The following is an 18336-nucleotide window of genomic DNA, read 5'->3' as shown; positions in this document are numbered from 1 at the left end:
CATGAATTGGTCCTGGAGCCATTACCGTGAACTGCTCTTGGAAGCAAATTTGAAGCTGACACAGATGGGTCCACACACCATAGTGAAACACTCTCTTTCTGACTTGTGTCAGATAACAAGCAGATCTGCTGCCTTAGGTAGTATCTGATGTTCCTGAGCTGTTTTTAAGGGCAGCCTAAGGTACACATTCTTAGCTAGAGAAAATGAAAACCAGAGTAGAGATGGAAGGAAATTCCTTCAGCTCACATTGCAGAAATGCCTGCTTGACACCCCCATAGACTACTAACACCTTGCTTCAGAAATCCCTATTTTCGTGAGCCTTGTTAGGCATTTTGGAAAGGGGAAAAAAGTGCTTTAGAGAGACCAAGACATGCATACATTTAAAAAAATGTGCCTGACGATTTCGGGGGGGGGGGGGAACATGGGCTATCATGCTTTGGTCCAGTTTCATGTGGCCACTAAGAGCACAAGGTCTTTTCCAGAGCAAAAAATGACTGAAGCCTTGATCACAACCATTCCTATTTCTGGGCTCCAGTGTCGAAACTTGTAAGGAAACTTGACCGGGAAAGAAGAGAGTGCCGATAGGCAGAAATTGGCATTGCTAGAATAGTGTCTATTTCATGACTGTTTCGGTTTAAGACATATGAAGTGCAATCTAGAACTGTTCTTTTGCTATCTAATGTAGGCTTACTTGTGCTCTGAATACAACTGCAGAGAAATGGAGAAGGAATTACATTTTAACTGGGAAGTTTTCCAGATGGCCTTTCATATGACTGCTATAGTATAATACTTGGGTAACCCAAGTATTCTTGGACTGCAATTCCCAGAAGCCTTCACTACCAGCGGTGCTGGCTGGAGTTTCTGGGAGTTGCAGTCCAAGAATGTTTTGGGTTACCCGGGGTTGGGAATCGCTGGTGCAAGACAGTGTAGGTTACTGTGAGAAAACAAACAAGCCAAAAGGTGTGTAATACAAGACAATTGCATGATTCCCTGCCATTGTCTTTTTAACCGTTGGTCTCTGGTTTTGTGTGTTTTTAGCCCACAAAATGTATATCAGTTTTATGCTACTTAACCACAGCCATAGTTATCTGGCCAAGACATTTGGTAACTCTTTCTACCCCGTGCTCAGCTAAATTCCTGCTTGACTTTATCCATCTTTATAAGACACTGCCATTATACAATGTTTCCTTGCCCTTAATCCATTGTATTTATTTACAGTACCTGAGGGTAAGCTGGAATCAGCTGTGCTTACATCAAGGCAAAACATTTTTGGCGGCCTTCATTGTACTGCAAGGAAGCTATTCATGGATCTGCCTGCTTAGCCGTCTATTGAAATAAATAACACATTTCTTTCTAGGTCTTTCGTTCTTTTCTTCCTTTTCGCCCTGACCTTTTTTCCTATATACCTTCGGTACATCACTGACCCAAGAGGGAAGAAAAGATAGAAAAACTAGGTCTTCTCTTACACCTTTAATAACAGTTTGATCTGCAGACATCATGAACAGGTGAAACGTTTCAAGGTATGGAGAGAAACATTATCACCTTGCTTCGGAGCATAACCAGTGTGTTTAGTGCACATGAGCAGGCATTCACAGACACACCTCTCAGCTTATTTTGGCATCACTTGCCAAGATTATGCCTGCTCCAGCAAAATTAGAAGTGCCTATATGGGGGAAACATCTGGCAATGTGCAGATTTAGAATGGTAGAAGCCATGTTTTCTTTCTTACACACCTGCCCCTCATACAAAAACAAGTCTCATCATCATGGGAGCAGAAAAATAACTTTAAATAGCCATGTTTCCCTTTCTGTTACACATGCCCTAATGGATGAAAGGTTATAAGGCATAACAAGTATAAGCTGGAGGTTGTTTCCTGGTTCCTTATTATTCTTATCTTGAATAAAGAAACAGGTGAACCTTGAGCAACAGCCTGAATTTTAAATATGCCTATCCAACAAACTGCACCAGAGCACAGACAGAGTTCTGAATTCTGTCCTCTGAAGATGGCAGCCACAGTGACTGGCGAAACGTTAGGAAGAAAAACCTCAAGAACACAGCCAGACAGCCCGAAAAACCTAGAACAACCATCGGATCCCGGCCGTGAAAGCCTTCGAGAATACATTTAAATATGTACCTGCTCCAAACAAAGCAACGAAGTGCTTCAGATCTTTTGCTCACACAACAGAGAAAACCATTTCTCAGGAGCTGCTGTAAAAACCCTCAGTCCTACATGCTTTTGTTGAATCTTTTTCACCGCTGCACCATTGAATGACAAATGATTTTCATTTGTTCATTACTCTGCCTTTTGCCAAGACATTTATGTAATCTACACTTTGAAAGTTTACTACCTGTGTTAATAATAATGCTACTGTTATCTTCTTTATCCCATTTTCCACTTATTCACCACCCTAACAACCATGCGCACTGTGTATATAAACTTGTGGCCTAAGTATTGCCCCGTGTATCTGAACAAATGGATTGCAAATAAATCTGTTATAGTCTTAGAGATGACACAAGATGGTTTTATGAGTTTTTTGTTATACTTTAAATTAATTACTGTATAACAATTGACACACTTCTCCATAACCATTAGTTCTTTCAAAGCATATGTCTGTCTGTACACAAGGCCACTCTCTGCTATGAGCCGCTGTCTGAGCTTTATCTTTGTTAGCCCATTAAAATCTCAAAGACAGGCTCGCTTCTTCACTTTCAGATGCCCTCACTTTTGTTTCTTAAAGTAGTCCAAATCTTGTCTGGGGGCATTGCTATCTTTAATACCAAGTCCTTATTCAGGCACCATTTCCACCTTTGAATCAAACAGATTGATATTAGGAACTGCAAATATGGAACCCGATGGGGGGAACTGCCTTCGGCCTTATTAATCCCCATTAAATAATTTCGAGGTTTCTTCCTCACTGCTGCTCCTATGGCAGGGAAAGCAGCAGCTGGCAGCAGCTGCCTATCCTGAAACAGCTGCCTGTGAAAGACAAAGAGGCTCTAACATGAAAAAAGAAGGTGCCAACCTCACCTGAGGGGTAGTATTTGCTTCCTGCTCTTTTATTCTTTTCATAGAATTCAAAGTTTATAGTTCTGGGCTATATCTCAGCATTCTTCCTAGCAACCCCCTGTTCTTTGTCCTTACATTCTAAAAACTGTAAAGATGTAGTGCAGCTTTGATGCAGTCCCAGAACATGAGGGAATGTGGAAACTTTTAAGATACAGTACTGTATAAGCTGAAGAGGTGAGAGAGAGAGAGAGAGAGATTTCACTCAGAATATGAGAAATCAACCATTTTTCCCCTTTCAGGTAGGAAGTCTATGTCTTCACAATATTCCCACCCTCTGGTTTTTTTTTCCAGCTCTGAAGAAATGAGTCCCATTTTTCTTCCTTTACCCTTATTTACTTAAAATACCTCTACAAGATCTCACTCACTCAGAACTGAGACAGGAACACTCCTTGCCAGACGCATGTCTTTGAGAACTCTTCTTATGTCAAGGAGGTAAGAGGGATGGCTTGTAGACAAAGGGCCTTCTCGGCAGCTGCCCCCAGACTATGGAACGCCCTCCCAACTGAAATTCGCCTGGCGCCGACACTGATGATATTTCGGCGCCAGGTCAAAACCTTCCTGTTCCAGAAGGCTTTTAATTGAAATAACATTAACTGTGGGTCTTAATGATGGCAATTTTAATTGTATTTTAATTGTATTTTAATTGTATTTTAATCATTTTATTTTATTCCATTGAATTTTAATTGTTGTAAGCCGCCCAGAGACCTTTGGGTAGAGTGGGCGGCATATAAATTAAATAAATAAATAAATAAATAAAATAAATATAACATATAGTTCAGCCAGTGGTGGCTGATGATAGCTCCAGTTTCAGAGGTGCCCTGAATCCATTCTGGGTTTTAATCTGCCCTTTCAAGGAGTTATTTAAAGTGCTAAACATATTTGAGGAATATGATTTTTGACATCTTTGATAGCTTCAGTTAACTGCAGATTAAGAATCAGAGTGGAGTCATAGCATCTCTGAAACTGGACTGACCAGCCACTAATGATTTCAACAACCCTTTCTGATTGAAACAGAGTTAAATATAAACTGATCCCCTCCACTACTGAACTAGGAGAAAAGACCCCTTTTAGAGTTACATAGGGTGAATTTCACCAGGTTTTTTGCTAAAAAATTTTGAGTTGGAGTGGCCTAAGTATAATAACGATAGGCAGCCTATAGTTAAATGAAAAGTATGTGGGGTTTGATACTAGTAAGTACAATATAACAATTATCATATCTACTATTGTGGACAAGAATCCCATAGAAGAAATGGCATAGCCTTCATAGTCAGCAAAAGAGTGGGAAAAGCTATACTGTACTGGGATGCAATCTCAACAATGATAGAATGATTTCAATACAAATCCAAGGCAGACCTTTCAACATCACAGTAATGCAAGTTTATGCACCAACCACCGATGCTGAAGAGGCTGAAATTGACCAATTCTATGAAGACTTGCAACACCTTCTAGAACTGACACCAAAGAAAGATGTTCTTCTCATTATCTCACTGGGATGCTAAAGTAGGGAGTCAAGAGATAAAAGGAACAACTATTGTTTTCTTTGCATTTGTGTGAGGAAGTGCCTATCAAAACCGCAGCTCTGGGCAGTTTCTCATTTAGCACTACAGAGAAAGCAAAGAACAATATTTTTAAAGTTAATCTAAGTGATCCAGTGCAATGATCACTAGTGTAATGATTCTTTAGCAGATGATGTTGTTGTTGTTGATGATGATGATGATAATGATAATACCACTGATACAGTGGATGTTTTTTATTTTTTCGTGTTTTATTACTTCTATGGTTCTTTTAAAAAAAGTTAATGAAAGAAGCCTCATGGTGCAGTGTTTAAGCTGCTGTATTGCAGCCAAAACTGTGCTCACAACCCAGGGTTAAATCCTAGGTTGCTGGCTCAAGGTTAACTCAGCCTTCTATCCTTCTGAAGTCTCTAAAATACCAGCTCGTGGGGGGTGGGGGCAATGTGTAGCCGGCATAATTAACTTGTAAACCGCCCAGAGTGTGCTTGAAGCGCTACGGAGCAGTATATAAGCAGTATGCTTTGCTTTATGCTTTATTAATGAGCCACATAACAAGCCCTCTTCTCAAAAAGTACCAGTATTACTTGTTGTTGCCTTCAAACAAGTTACATAATAACTGCCTGCCTGACTTCTAAAAGTAACTTTAAGCAGCTCTGAATATTCTTCTCCTGCTCTTGTTCCCCAGCAACTGGTATTTAGAGATCTGATGCCTCAGATCTTGAAGGTAGCATATATTTCAGTTCATCAGAGACAATTTTCTCTAGAAGGCACTGATGGGGAAATCTGTGTTTCTTGAAACTGCAGCATGTTATGCAGCTTGTAAAGACACAGGATCAATGTCAGGAGAAGCAAACGAAAACAGCGCTGACTGTACATCGGCCAGAGTTCTTTTCTTCCTGCTTGGCCAGAGCCAGGATCATGCAGAGGGTTTATGAGGCCTAAGGTGAAGGTGTCCTAATGGTGCCCCTTATGACCAGTAGGCAAAGTGTAGCCAGCCAGATGCTACTAGACTGCATCATCCCACAATCTTATTTATGCAGTGTCACTAAGGGCGAAGGAAAGCTGGAACTTCCTATCCAGTAGAGTCTGGACAATCACACTTTGCTTATAATCCTCTACAAACACTCACACATTCATGATTCTCCAGTGAGCAGAGAGGTACCGTGAAGGTAAACCATATGCGAAGGAGCCCAGCATAAGGTTGGATGTACCTTTTTCTCCCTCTCCGGGCAGAAGCTTTTAGCCAGTTGCCCTGGCTCCACACCAAAAAGACTCTGGCCCTGCTGAGAACCTAGTGTTCTGAAATCAGAATTCTAACTCTTGCCCAAAACATTTCTTCTTAATTTTTTTTCAATTATATTTACACGATGCTTCTTAGCGGACTCTGTTGTCTCACTCCTGCAGGAGGTCCTATGATCTAAAATCCTGCAGAAGGCACAATGTCCCTTTGGCAGAATGGAGAGATATTTGTGGCTCACACTGTTAGCATTCGTGGCCCCCACCCTTACTTCAGTGTTCTGAAGTGCTCCTGTGGCCACATATTTGATTAGTTTATTCTTTCTGTGCATTTCTAGTTAAACCCAACCACCAAACCTTAAACCCAACCGCTGCCACTATCAGTATTCTGAGACAGCAAAGAAAAGTACAGCGATACCTGTTTTCTTCTGCCTAAAAGAATAAGTACCACCAACTTTACCAGCGTCTGTTAAGGCCCAGAGGAATACTGAGAAACTGTCTGTCAGTTGCCAGAGATGATGACGAGGCGGGGAGGGGGTGAAGTTAACTGACATGCATATCTAATTTTTAAAAAAATCCAGAATGAAATTTAACAGGGATAAGTGCAAAGTTCTACACTTAGTGGGGAAAAAACCCCACAAATGCACAATTGCAAGATGGGAGATACTTGGCTCAGCAATACTACGAGTGAGAAGGATCTTGAAATTGTTGTAGATCAAAAGCTGAATCTGAGCCAATAGTGTGATGTGGCTGCAAAAAAGGCAAATGTTATTTTAGGATGCATTAATAGAAATATAGTCTCCAAATCCCATGAGATACTAGTCCCCCTTTATTCAGCACTGGTTAGGCCTCATCTGTGTCCAGTTCTGGCCACCGCACTTTAAGGAGGATGCCAAGAAACTGGAACAAGTTCAGAGGAGGGCAACAAGAATGATCAGGGGCCTGGAAATCAAGCTGTATGATGAAAGACTAAAAGAACTGGGCATGTTTATCCTTGAGAAAAGAAGACTAGGGGCAAGATATGATAACATTTTTCAAATTTTTGAAAGGTAGTCATACAGAGGAGGGGCAGGATCTGTTCTCTCAATCATCCCAGAGTGCTGGACATGTAATAATGGGCTCAAGCTACAGGAAACCAGATTTAGGCTGAATATCAGGAAGAAGTTCATCACTGTTAGAGCAGTACAACGATGGAACCAATGACTTTGGGAGGCAGTGAGTGCTCCAACCCTGGGGGCATTCAAGAGAAAATTGGACAACCATCTTTCAGATTTCCTTTGACTTGGATTCCTGCACTGAGCAGAGGGTTGGACTCGATGGCCTTACGAGCCCCTTCCAACTTAAGAGGAACATAAGAAAAGCCATGCTGGGTCCCACCAAAATTTTACTTGGTTCAGCATTCTGTTTCTAGAAAGTTCCCTAACCACACCTCAGTGGCAGGAATGAACTGAATAGCACTCTCCTGTTCTCCAGAAGCTGGTACACAGAAGTGTGCTGCTTCTTATCCTAGAGATAACATGTAGCCACTGACAGCTTTATTCTCCCATTTTTGTTGTTACCTTCCTGGGAGTATGCCTCACTTAACACAATGGGATATACGTCTCTGTCAACTGGATTGTCCTGTTAATCACCCTTCTGTGATCACAATTGTAATCAAAAAGTGGGGGTTGTCTCATCTCTTACTGATGGGGAATCTAACCTACATTAATGATTATTCAGTGTGGAATTTGGGATGTGTGTGTCATTCATGATTAGTTAATCCACAATTGATTTGGCAATGGATGTAATACAACAGATCCCATCCATACCCCCATTTAGCCTTTCTGAAGTTCACATGCATTCCAGGCTCTCTAGCCACTAGCTTTGACTCCCTTACCAGAGGTTTTAAGAAATGTGGCTTATCTCCAACTTCTCTCTCTTAGCACACAAATGTGTTTGTTAAGATCATGTTTAAGACATTTGCTAGCTCAGTGCTCTTTAAACTTGGCATCCTACGCTTTATGGGCGCTAACAACCTGTTTCTTTTCTTTTTCTTTTTTCTTTCTTTCTTTCTTCCTTGCAGGGGAATTGGAAAGCAAGGGCTGCAATGCTTAGGTAAGAACCTTCTTAACGTTTTCTTAGCTGGGGTTGGTTCTCTCCTCACAATTAGAAGGCGCATGTTGAGAAACCACAGGTTTGTGTATAGAGGAATGCCGCAGGCAAGAATTAGGATTTTACAAAAGAGGTGTTGTGGCGGTGGAAGCCACACACTCCCTTGTGCTTTGAGCCCAATTGGCATTGGGAGACCCTTTCTGGCAAGCTAGTGCTCAGGGAGGGATGATACTCTGCACATGTTCAGAGGCACTCATCGATCAGTGTGCAAAGAAAGCCATCAGGTCCGTATTGGAAAAGGACTGTGGAGCTAACTATGGGTCCAGTTTCCTTCAGGACAGTGGTTCTTAACCTTGGGTTACTCAGGTGTTTTTGAACTGCAACTCCCAGAAACCCCAGGCAGCACAGCTGGTGGTGAAGGCTTCTGGGAGTTGCAGTCCAAAAACACCTAAGTTAACCAAGGTTAGGAACCACTGCTTTAGGACAAGGGTTCTTGTCCCATATGGCTTTTGTAATTTTAATAACTGTGTCAAAACAAGTGTGGCTTTCTCCCGGCAAGATGGCTCATATAAAATTCTTTCTCTTAATGATCATTTTTAAAAAGCAGGGGTGAACTAATTATTAGAACAGGTGCCTGGACCAGTTTTCCACTCTCAGGACCCACCGCAAGCTGTGCCAACCCCAAAAGCAAAACATCGCCTGTGAGAAAATTTTAAAATGGAAGTAGCTGGAAGAGGCTCACATCTGTTTATGTCTTTTGGGGGCTGGGTGTCAAAACAAGGTGGAAGGGGACTGGGATTTGTTTTAGGGCTGCTCCTGAAGAAACAGCCATCCCCCACCTCATTTTTTCCAGCAGGGGAGATTGGGGGTGTTTGAGAGGGGCCAACTCCCCCACCCCCAATTATTTTTGTACTGCATTTAGCCTTTGGACTGACCTTTTCCACCTCTGTTATAAAGGCAAGACCTGTTTTTTGAGGGGGGGGGGAATCAAAGTATTTCTACTTAACACAAGAAAACCTTGAATATGCATCAGAGCTTAGAAAACTTACATTTTTGGACTATAGCTTCATAAACCCCTCTGCCAGGATGGCCACAGACCATGCTAGCTGGAGATTACTGGGAGCTCCACACTCTCAAAGGACTTTTCTAAATTCCTGCACCTGAGTAGAACATTCAAAAAAAGGGTGAACGCTAAAAGATAGCATCATGTGGTGCTAAAACAAACACAGCATATCAAAATACAAGAAATAAGTGTGCCATTACAACAATCAATAGTAAAACCTTTAGCATGAGAATGTGTTTTACCAGCTGCCACGCACTTAGAAGTGCCAGAGTAAAAAAAGAAACATTTTGGAGTCAAACTACACAATATGGTGAATATATATCATGCACTTTTAAAAACACAAAAACAAGCATACTTGAGCTAGATCCAAATCGGCACCAGTGTGTGTGGGTGGAGTAGATAGAGACCTTCCCCCGGTATCTGTTTTTCAATCTGAGAATTCACCCACTCACCCTTTGTTTTTAAAAGGGGCAGGGAACAATTGATGCTTATTACTCCAGTACTCCTCCAGCCATCATTAAACCCAGGTTGACACCCACTCGGTCCCCATGTCCTGATCCTGGTTGGCACAACTCATTATAAACAAGATTCAGATACATGCAGGCCCACCACAGCTGGAACTGTTCCCCTGCACTCGACTGGATGGTGCCCTGGACAGCTCTATCAGATTTGCCCCAGCAGCAGTGTTACCTGCAAATGAATGTGCACAACCTTGTTTTCAAAACGCCTCGCATATCCGCAAGCGCAGGCTTGCAAGAGCTCTGCTATTTCATCAACCGAGTCTGAATTTAACAGCCCTTTCATGACTTAGAATAGCTCTGCTGGAGGCTGCAGCGACAGCAACAAAGTACGCTTTCTTTGCTGTCATTACTGCCAGGTGGTAGGCATGATAATATGCTTCTCCCCAGTGATAGATTACCCACCCCCCTTTAAAAGACTTGGAACTGTTTGCTATCAAGCTATGGTTCTCTTTGCTTCATTGCTTATTGCTAGTTTCTCCGGATAGCTGACCAGGCAGTACCTCGCAGGAAAGGGTACTTGAAAGTGTCTGTGTTGGCATATCTCTCTGTCTCACCTTTTCATCGTGAGAACAGGGCCTCAGAGGGCCACCAAGTAGAACATCCCACAGAACACTCAAGAATCCCTCAGTTTCAACAAATCTCTGGAAGTCGGCCATCTTAATGGTCCCCATTGCTCTTGCAGATAAGAACAGTCAGAGCAAGTTCAAATCTTACCAGGAAAGCACCTGGAATTAAATGAAAACCAGCATGGATGCTTTCCAATACCAGAACCTCTCCTTCCCAGGCAGTAGTAAAGACTAAACTCAAGGCATGAGTTGCATCAGATCTTTTACTCTACTCAGATAACCCTGTGGTTGTCAGGATGACAAGGAAGGTTGCCCATCTGAGAGCACCACAACGTGAACCTTGAGATTTTTTAGCATCAAAGCTTGTGAGGTCGCCAGCACCACCAACAGAACCACCTCCACTACTCTGGAAAGGATAGTGCTGGGCCCCATGGCGAGAGATACAGTAGTGCTCTCTTCTTTGACCAGCACCAGGTGTAATACTTCAAATGTCATGCCTGCCCTGGCAATGATGATAAAATATTTGTATAACATGTGACCTCCACCTTTTCCAGCCCTCCAACCCCATACACTTTTGCAAGTGTGTGGGGTTAAAAATGAGGAGTGAGTGTCTCTAAGTTATCTGATTACCAAGTTTTAAGGAAGAACCCCGAAAGGATCTCTCTAAAGTAGGGGAATGGACATTAAAATGGCAAAGAAGATTTAAGTCAGGGTAAAGTGATGCACAGGGACGTGGTGGCGCTGCGGGCTAAACCGCTGAAGCCTGTGCTACAGGGTCAGAAGACCAGCAGTCATAAGATCGAATCCATGCAACGGAGTGAGCTCCCGTCGCTTGTCCCAGCTCCCGCCAACCTAGCGGTTCGAAAGCATGCAAATGCAAGTAGATAAATAGGGACCACTTCGGTGGGAAGGTAACAGTGTTCCGTGTCTAAGTCGCACTGGCCATGTGACCACAGAAGATTGTCTTCAGACAAAAAATGCTGGCTCTATGGCTTGGAAACGGGGATGAGCACCGCCCCCTAGAGTCGAATACGACTGGACAAAAATTGTCAAGGGGAACCTTTACCTTTACCTTTAAAATGATGCACATCAGGGTCAGAAATCCTGGCTTGCTATAGTACATGGATAGGATTTGGTCTGGCAGTAACTGAGGGAACGTGTTGTACACCACTCCATCCTCCTTGGCACATGCTTGGGAGGCAGTATGCCCAGTATTTTGGGGAAGAGCAGGTGTTAGTAGACCCCAGCAGGGCTTACCAAGCAACAGAGGAGCTGAGATGCAGCCTTGTAGTCCCCGGGATGGAGAGCTGGATTGTGCAGTGCTGGGCAGCCGTTTCTTCTCATTTCCCTAATTCCCTTTTCAATCAGGCAGTTCACACACACACACAGCCCCAGAACCAGGTTTTATTGTTTCATTGAACTAGATTCCTTTGTCTATTTTAGGACTGTGAAATTTCTCTTTCATTTTGCTCGTTATCTTATGCACACTTCTATCTTTTCTGCTACCTTATATCTGACACTTCCATCCAAATTTACCTTCAATTTGCAGGTGTTTCCGGCTTGTTTGCTCTGCTTCTATCAACACACACACACACACACACACACGCATACACACACACACGCACGTGTTTGAAGAAAAAGAATGAGAATGAGGAACAGAGTGGGGGAGATACATGATAGTACACACATGTCTTGACATGTGGGGCACTACATGGAATACGTGTCATGATGAACACCCACATACTTCCATGCCATGTTTTTAATAATCAGTCCCTTTCCTAACACACACATGCTTGTAAAATTAGCTACAATTCACAACCTCAGACCTAGAAGATCCTACCTATACTGGTTCCCAACCTTGGGTCCCAAGACATTCTTGGACTGCCACTCCCAGAAATCCAGGCCTGCACTGCTGGTGGTGAAAGCTTCTGCAAGTTGTAGTCCAAGAACATATGAGGACCCAAGGTTGTCAACCATTGCATAGGCATAGAGGGCCATATTTGCTTAGCTACAGTTCCTTGTACATGTCCCACTATACATCTGGAGATGTGTGCTGTCCCTTTCGCATTCCCAGGACTATTTTCTCTATTATAGATATGCAGAATGTCTCTCTAATACAAGGCAGGGGCAACTAATGCCTTTCAGTGGGTTTTGGACTAAAGATCCCATAATCCCGCACCATCAGCAGCTGTAAACCAAGAACACGGGAGGACTGCTGCAGTTGCTCATCCCTTATCTAATATATGCAATAGCTGTTTAGGCTGTGTTTTTATGGCAGAACCACTTTGCCCCCATGCCAGCACGTGGGTGTGCACTTTATTCAGTTCATAGAGTTCCAGAGGCAGGCTGATGGGACATTGAACCCTCCTTGAAAATAGTATTGACATAAGTATGGACTTGCAGAGACATGTCTCTCTGTGATGCAGAACTTTTTGTCCTCAACATTTGAGAAGGAGGTACTGGTGCAACATGCACGTTCTCCCACTGAACTTCGGGCCTCTGCTGCTTGATCATGTTCTCTCTTGCTATCAGATGTAGCAAACTTTATCTTTGTTTAACTCTTAGCAATTGGAGTGAGCATTATCTTTGCATGATTTGGGCTAGCCGGCACTGAAAACGAGGAAATCCAAACCTGTTAAGAGGTGTCAGTGTGGTAGAGCTATGCGCTTATGCACCCATACTTGTAGTGGGTTGAACTGCCACTCCCAGAATTTTCCAGCTAGCATAGTCATTGTGTTCCTATTTGTGGATAACTTTTTCATTGTACAAAAAGTTGGACTACCCTCTCCACCCCTCGCCATGAGATCTAAAGAGACAGGCAGTAAGCATGTAACAGAGATGGCAGGAAGAGGAGTGTGTGAGAGTGTACACTAGTAGGCAGGAGTATCTCTGAGGAAGAGAACTACTGCGCACTTAGAGGCACTGGGAGCAGGTTCTAAGCATCAGAAGTCAATGAGACACAGGACTGTATATTTAGCAGGGTCTTGTAAAACTAGGAAATCTTCTGCTTGTAACTTTCCTGCCAGGAGTTGGGTATCCAGTTGACCTTGGATGCAGCAGCTATAAATGATGCTGCTGTATTGCACCCAAACCATTGTCCCAGGTTTTCTAGCTAATTAGTTGCCATTCTCTTTCCTACTGCACTCCTTTGCCCACGTGTTTTCACCTTGTATGATCAATTGTAACAATCTGTTTTGTTTTGTTCCTTATTATGTGAGCTGAGTATCCCAGCCTTTTGCATTTTAATGATTCTTGCATTTAGTAAATAGGGTACCAGGGACCTGTCTAAGTTTTGTCTGGGCACCAGAACAAGGTCCTGCTTGAGCTCAAATGTTGAAGTACATTCACAAGAAAAGCTACCGTGTTTCCCCAAAAAATAAGACAGGGTCTTAAATTAATTTTTGCTCCAAAAAAACACATTAGGGCTTATTTTCAAGGGAAGTTTTGTTTTTTTCATGTACAACAATCTACATGTATTCAAATACTGTCATGTCATCATCTTCTGGTTGCTGCACAAGGGTGGAGGGCGGGGTTTCACATTACTGGGCCTCATTTTTGGGGCAGGGCTTATATTACGAGCATCCTCAAAAACGATACTAGGGCTTATTTTCAGGTTAGGTCTTATTTTCGGGGAAACAGGGTAGTTGTGACTATAAACCTTCTTCACAACTCATGCTTGTACTCTATCACTCCAGAAGACAGGACTTGAATTGACAGTGGAAATTGCAGGGAAATAATATCTAAATATTAGGAGAAATGTATAATGGTTTGAGCTGTTGCAACTGTCTTAGGTGGTGAGGGCCTCTCTGTTCTTGGAGATATTTTAAGCAAAGGCTGGATGGCTCTTATCAAAGTGCTGCACTCATACGATTCCTGAAATGGGCATCCCTTCTAATTTGATGCTTTTATGGTAATACATTGTTCTGTGAATACATTTGTCCTATGTTCTGGATTGGAAACTGAAACATAAGTACAGGCCCAAATTCTTAGGATCAACCTGCACACAAACCCAAGTTCTGTTTAGTTCTCTCACTATGCTTTTTTTGTTTGTTTCACACGCATAAATTTATTTATTTATTTGTTTATTTTATATCCCGCCTATCTAGTCAACTCAGGACCACTCTAGGCTATCTTAGCTTTCCCCATATTCAGGGAGCATGTCTGGCTCTATTCCCTCTCTTTCCTCACAACAACCCTGTGAAGTAGACAAAGCTGACTGGCCCCTAATCACCAAGCAGGCTTAGATAACAACATCCCTGATTTCACACTTGAACTCAGGTCTTGCAGATCTTGGTATGACTCCATATCACACTATTTCTGTGACACTGTGGAGTCTTCAGTCTAGCGTGAAAGGCTAGAAGAGCAAAGGTTCTAATTAATCCTTTCCTCTCCAGTGATTTTTCTAGCTCAAAAAACTATTCACAAGCTTCTCTTTATTGTATATGATATGCTGTCAAGTTGATAACAATTTATGGTGAATTTAATGGGGTTTCTAAAGTATCTGAGATATTTAAGGGGTGGTTTTACCAGGGCGTCTCCCCACCAGTGTTTTTCCATGGCCAAGCAAGGATTTCTAGACAGGTCTCCTGGACCTTATCCTGACACTCTATCCATTGCACTACACTGCCTCTCCAGTACAATCTCATTTTATTGTACAAGGGAAAAATACAGGTATTATCCCACTGGGGTTGCTGGTGGTGGAGAGAAGCAGCTTGGAGGTGTTTTTTTTTTTTTAGCAGACCAACTGCTAAAAGTTAAATAAATTAATATAATATAACATAATATAGTAAAAAGGCTTAAGCCTACCCCCCCAAATTCTATATGAAATATTATAACTTCCCTGACTCTACGAGTATTTTGCAAGGTAAAAGAAAAGAAAATGGTGTTAGTATTTATTTATTTATTTATTTATTTATTTATTTATTTATTTATTTATTTGTATTTATACCCCGCCTATCTAGTCATTTAGTACTGGGAGGAACCAATTGTAATTAGAGTTTTTGGCAGTTAGACCATTCATGTCCGACATACAGTACTTGCACTGAAATAGCTTTCAAGGATACTCTCTCACTCTTGCCGGGTGGAAATTCCAAAGGCAGGTGCACAGATCTTCTCCCTCTTTCACCATTGCAAAGTATGTGCTTCCCTCTTCATTCTTCCCATCATCTCTTTCGAATACAGTACATAGCTACACTTCTGTGTATGCAGACCATGTATTTTCTGTCTCGCTCATGTCTAACCTCATGCATTGCAGCACGTGCAGAACAGATCTTTGTCAAACATATTTCTTGGGTCACGTGCATGTGTGCGCAGACACAGTTTTCTGAGGCACATTTTTCCTGTGTGGAATCTCCTTTGCTGCTTGTTGTGGTAAAGAACATTTACGCTGGCAAGTTGATGCAGGTGTGCGACACCTGGAGAGGTACCTATAAGACCCTTGCTCTTCATAATTATATTTTCAGTCTGTACCCAATAAATGTTATGATTCCTTCCCTTCCATGGTGCATTACTCACATTCAGTGTGCACACACGTGCATGCACATGCACACACACACAAACCCCGCACCATCAACAGGCAGCTTGTAGGTCGAAGATCTCCTCCCCACTCCCCTGTCTTGCATTGCATTCTGGAAAACACGTCTTCAGTTCTCCGTGTCCAGACCTGCTGGTTGCTAAGAAACCACAGTAAGCCTGCCACTGAGATCGCTAAGCAACCCCTCCCTCACTTGCCAATTCCATCAACACCTGCCAATCAGTTGTTGTTCCATGTCATATTCTGCTGTTCCAACCGGGCATCACTAACTCAACCCAGCCAGGAAGGCCCAAGTAGCCGTCTTCTTACAACTATTTTATCTTCTACCCTGTTACTCTCCACTTGTTTCCTTTAGCTTTCAGATGGATCTGACTGCTAGGCAAATCTCTCATCCCATCCCAAGTTATATTGTATGCTTCAGCATCCCCCGTTAAATCTCCCATATATACGTAGGACATGTCACACACACACACATATATACTCATTGCCATGGGAACCTGGAGGCATTTACTGTACAAAAGTGACTGAGCAAGAGATATGGATCAGGGTAAGGGCTTTTTTTTTTGGAAAAATAACAGAATCGCTCTGTTCTTGTGGGTTTAACCACAGCTCAGTAGGGGGAAAACAGCAGTCAAAACTGAGATTGTATCCTGGCATGTTAAACACTGATAGGAAATAGCAGTTGAAGCTTTGGGGAGGAACACAATTGCTTGCTAGATCAAATGCCTGTTAAAATTTGCCTAGTTACACACAGGGAAACATTGAACAACACCCTTCTTTGGTAGCAGGGTGGGGATGGGTGGAGATGAGAAATAAAGAGGGAGGTCTAGCAGGTTGTACTTTATGGCATAAAATGCACCATAGAAAAGGCTCAGGTGATCTAGAAAAGGGGGTGGAAAGGTCTAGATTAGAATGAGAGGCGGAAAGCCAGGACTTTCTGTTTTGTTTGTTTTCTTTGCGTGGGCTTTAGCGAAAAGGCTTCCCTGCCCCCTTCCTCTGACTCTGGTCCGATCCCCCTCCCCCGTCAAGCTGGGTACTTGTGGATTTGTCCCCCCCCCGCCTGTTGCCATGGAGATCCATCTTCCAAATCTCGGGCCTAGAGATACAGAAGGCAGGAGAGGGAGTGTGAGGGGAAGGGAGGGGAGAGCAAAGTCACCCCCCCCACTCGGCACCTGCACTCACAAATGAACAACCAGCTTCCCTCCCTTCCTATCCCCACTACGCACACCCACCCAGCCCCAAAATCCCACACTGCATGTTCCAGATGCTTGAGTTTAATGACATGCCCCTGGGAGGGTATACACTCTAGATCAGTTGACACATATTTGTAAGAGACATTTGCTAATCCTCGAAACAACTTTCTGTGCAGGCACGAACATGAAGACAAATATACACACAGGGCCTTTAAGAATTCACATCTTGCGTGGTTGGCTCTTATTCCCTAGTAGTTTTCTAAAAGCTGCTTGCTGGAGGTTTGGCTCTTCTCCTGGAGTTTCACCTGTCGGACTAAGGCAGTCCAGAGACTGGAGCCTTCTTGGTATGCCTTGCAAAACATAAACCATTGCTGTCTGCCTGGTAGCAGCTCATGCGATACCAAACGTTAGTCTTTCAGCCCAGCCTAGTCTTTGATGATGAGATATCCCTCACAAACTAGGCTTGTGACCAATTGATCTTCCTTTATGAACAAGTCTGCATTTGAGTGTTCTTCTTCAAACTGCAGATGTAATAATATATTAGTCACAAGTGTGCACAGCCACGCCACCAGTGCTTTTTATTCAGTATAGTGTATCCAGGTTTAAGGGGTAAAAGGGTGGACTCTTCCCACTTCCACAGCCATGTCAGGGAAGGCTTGTGGGTGTGTTTAGTGGAAGGAAGGCGTTCTGATCAACTGTAGTGAGTCTGAGCACCAGAAACCTGAGGGGGTGATCCTTTCACCAGTACATTTAGCAGGGTTATATCATTGGAAGGAAAGCCATAGGTCAGCACTGGAGCACATGTTCTGTGCATGGAAATTTCCAAGCACAGGTCCTTTCGACTCCAGTTTTTACAAAATGATCCTGTGGCAGGACCTAGGAGAGCTACTGCTGGCTGGGAGGAATAGGATTGCACTGGATAAATTTATGGGTGGAAACAATAACTTCAGTTCTTGTATTTTCTACTGTAAAAGATCTGGGATGTGTATGCTCCAGACATGGGGTTCCCTCTGGTATAAAAGATCATATATTTCATTTTCCCTTTCTTGTTTTTTCCTTGACTTTTCTCTCCATTTCTCCCCTCTTCCCCTGGCCCCTTATATTGCTCTTATTCTTCTCCCGTAAACCTTTCTCCCCTTCTCTGTTCCCTTTCCCAGTGTGCAGCTTTGTTCTCCACAAGAGATGCCACGAATTTGTCACTTTCGAGTGTCCAGGGGCTGGGAAAGGACCCCAGACAGATGTAAGTGACATTCACGTTTCCTACAGCTTTCCTCCTGGGTTTTCAGACAGACAAGAGGAATTCCGATGGGCAGAGGATGACAGGGAGGGCTTGGGAAGCAACCAGGATTTGGGGCTTCTCCTCTGCCGCTCCAGGTGAGCGTCCCGGTTTCTTTGCTATTTATACAGCTGACAGAAGAAGCCAATGTTTTCAAGCAGCTGACACTGTCCCATTTATGTTGTCCTTGGCCTAGAAAGGAGCAAAAAAAAAAAAAAAAAAAGAGAGAGAGAGGAGGACTTGTTTCCTTGACTTTGCTCCTTCTGTTGCAAATAT

The 18336-nt window shown here is 43.0% G+C and overlaps 1 protein-coding gene across 3 annotated transcripts in view; it reads left to right on the top strand.

Annotated features, from left to right (window-relative positions):
* Positions 1 to 18336, top strand: part of PRKCG (protein kinase C gamma) — an 86498-nt gene that overhangs the window by 46652 nt on the left and 21510 nt on the right. For all 3 annotated transcript variants that reach the window (XM_072976753.2, XM_072976752.2, XM_020792782.3), the window contains 2 exons: positions 7880 to 7911; positions 17942 to 18024. Coding sequence is in view for 2 of the 3 variants with exons in the window: in XM_072976752.2 (XP_072832853.1) it covers positions 7880 to 7911; positions 17942 to 18024 (115 nt within the window). In the remaining variant the exon portion in view is untranslated. The remainder of the gene's footprint in view (positions 1 to 7879; positions 7912 to 17941; positions 18025 to 18336) is intronic.

Source organism: Pogona vitticeps, chromosome 6 (genome assembly GCF_051106095.1).
Source record: "Pogona vitticeps strain Pit_001003342236 chromosome 6, PviZW2.1, whole genome shotgun sequence".
Classification (NCBI taxonomy): domain Eukaryota; kingdom Metazoa; phylum Chordata; class Lepidosauria; order Squamata; family Agamidae; genus Pogona; species Pogona vitticeps.
The sequence above is the reverse complement of the archived record's forward strand: the minus strand, read 5'-3'. Positions and strand labels throughout refer to the sequence as shown.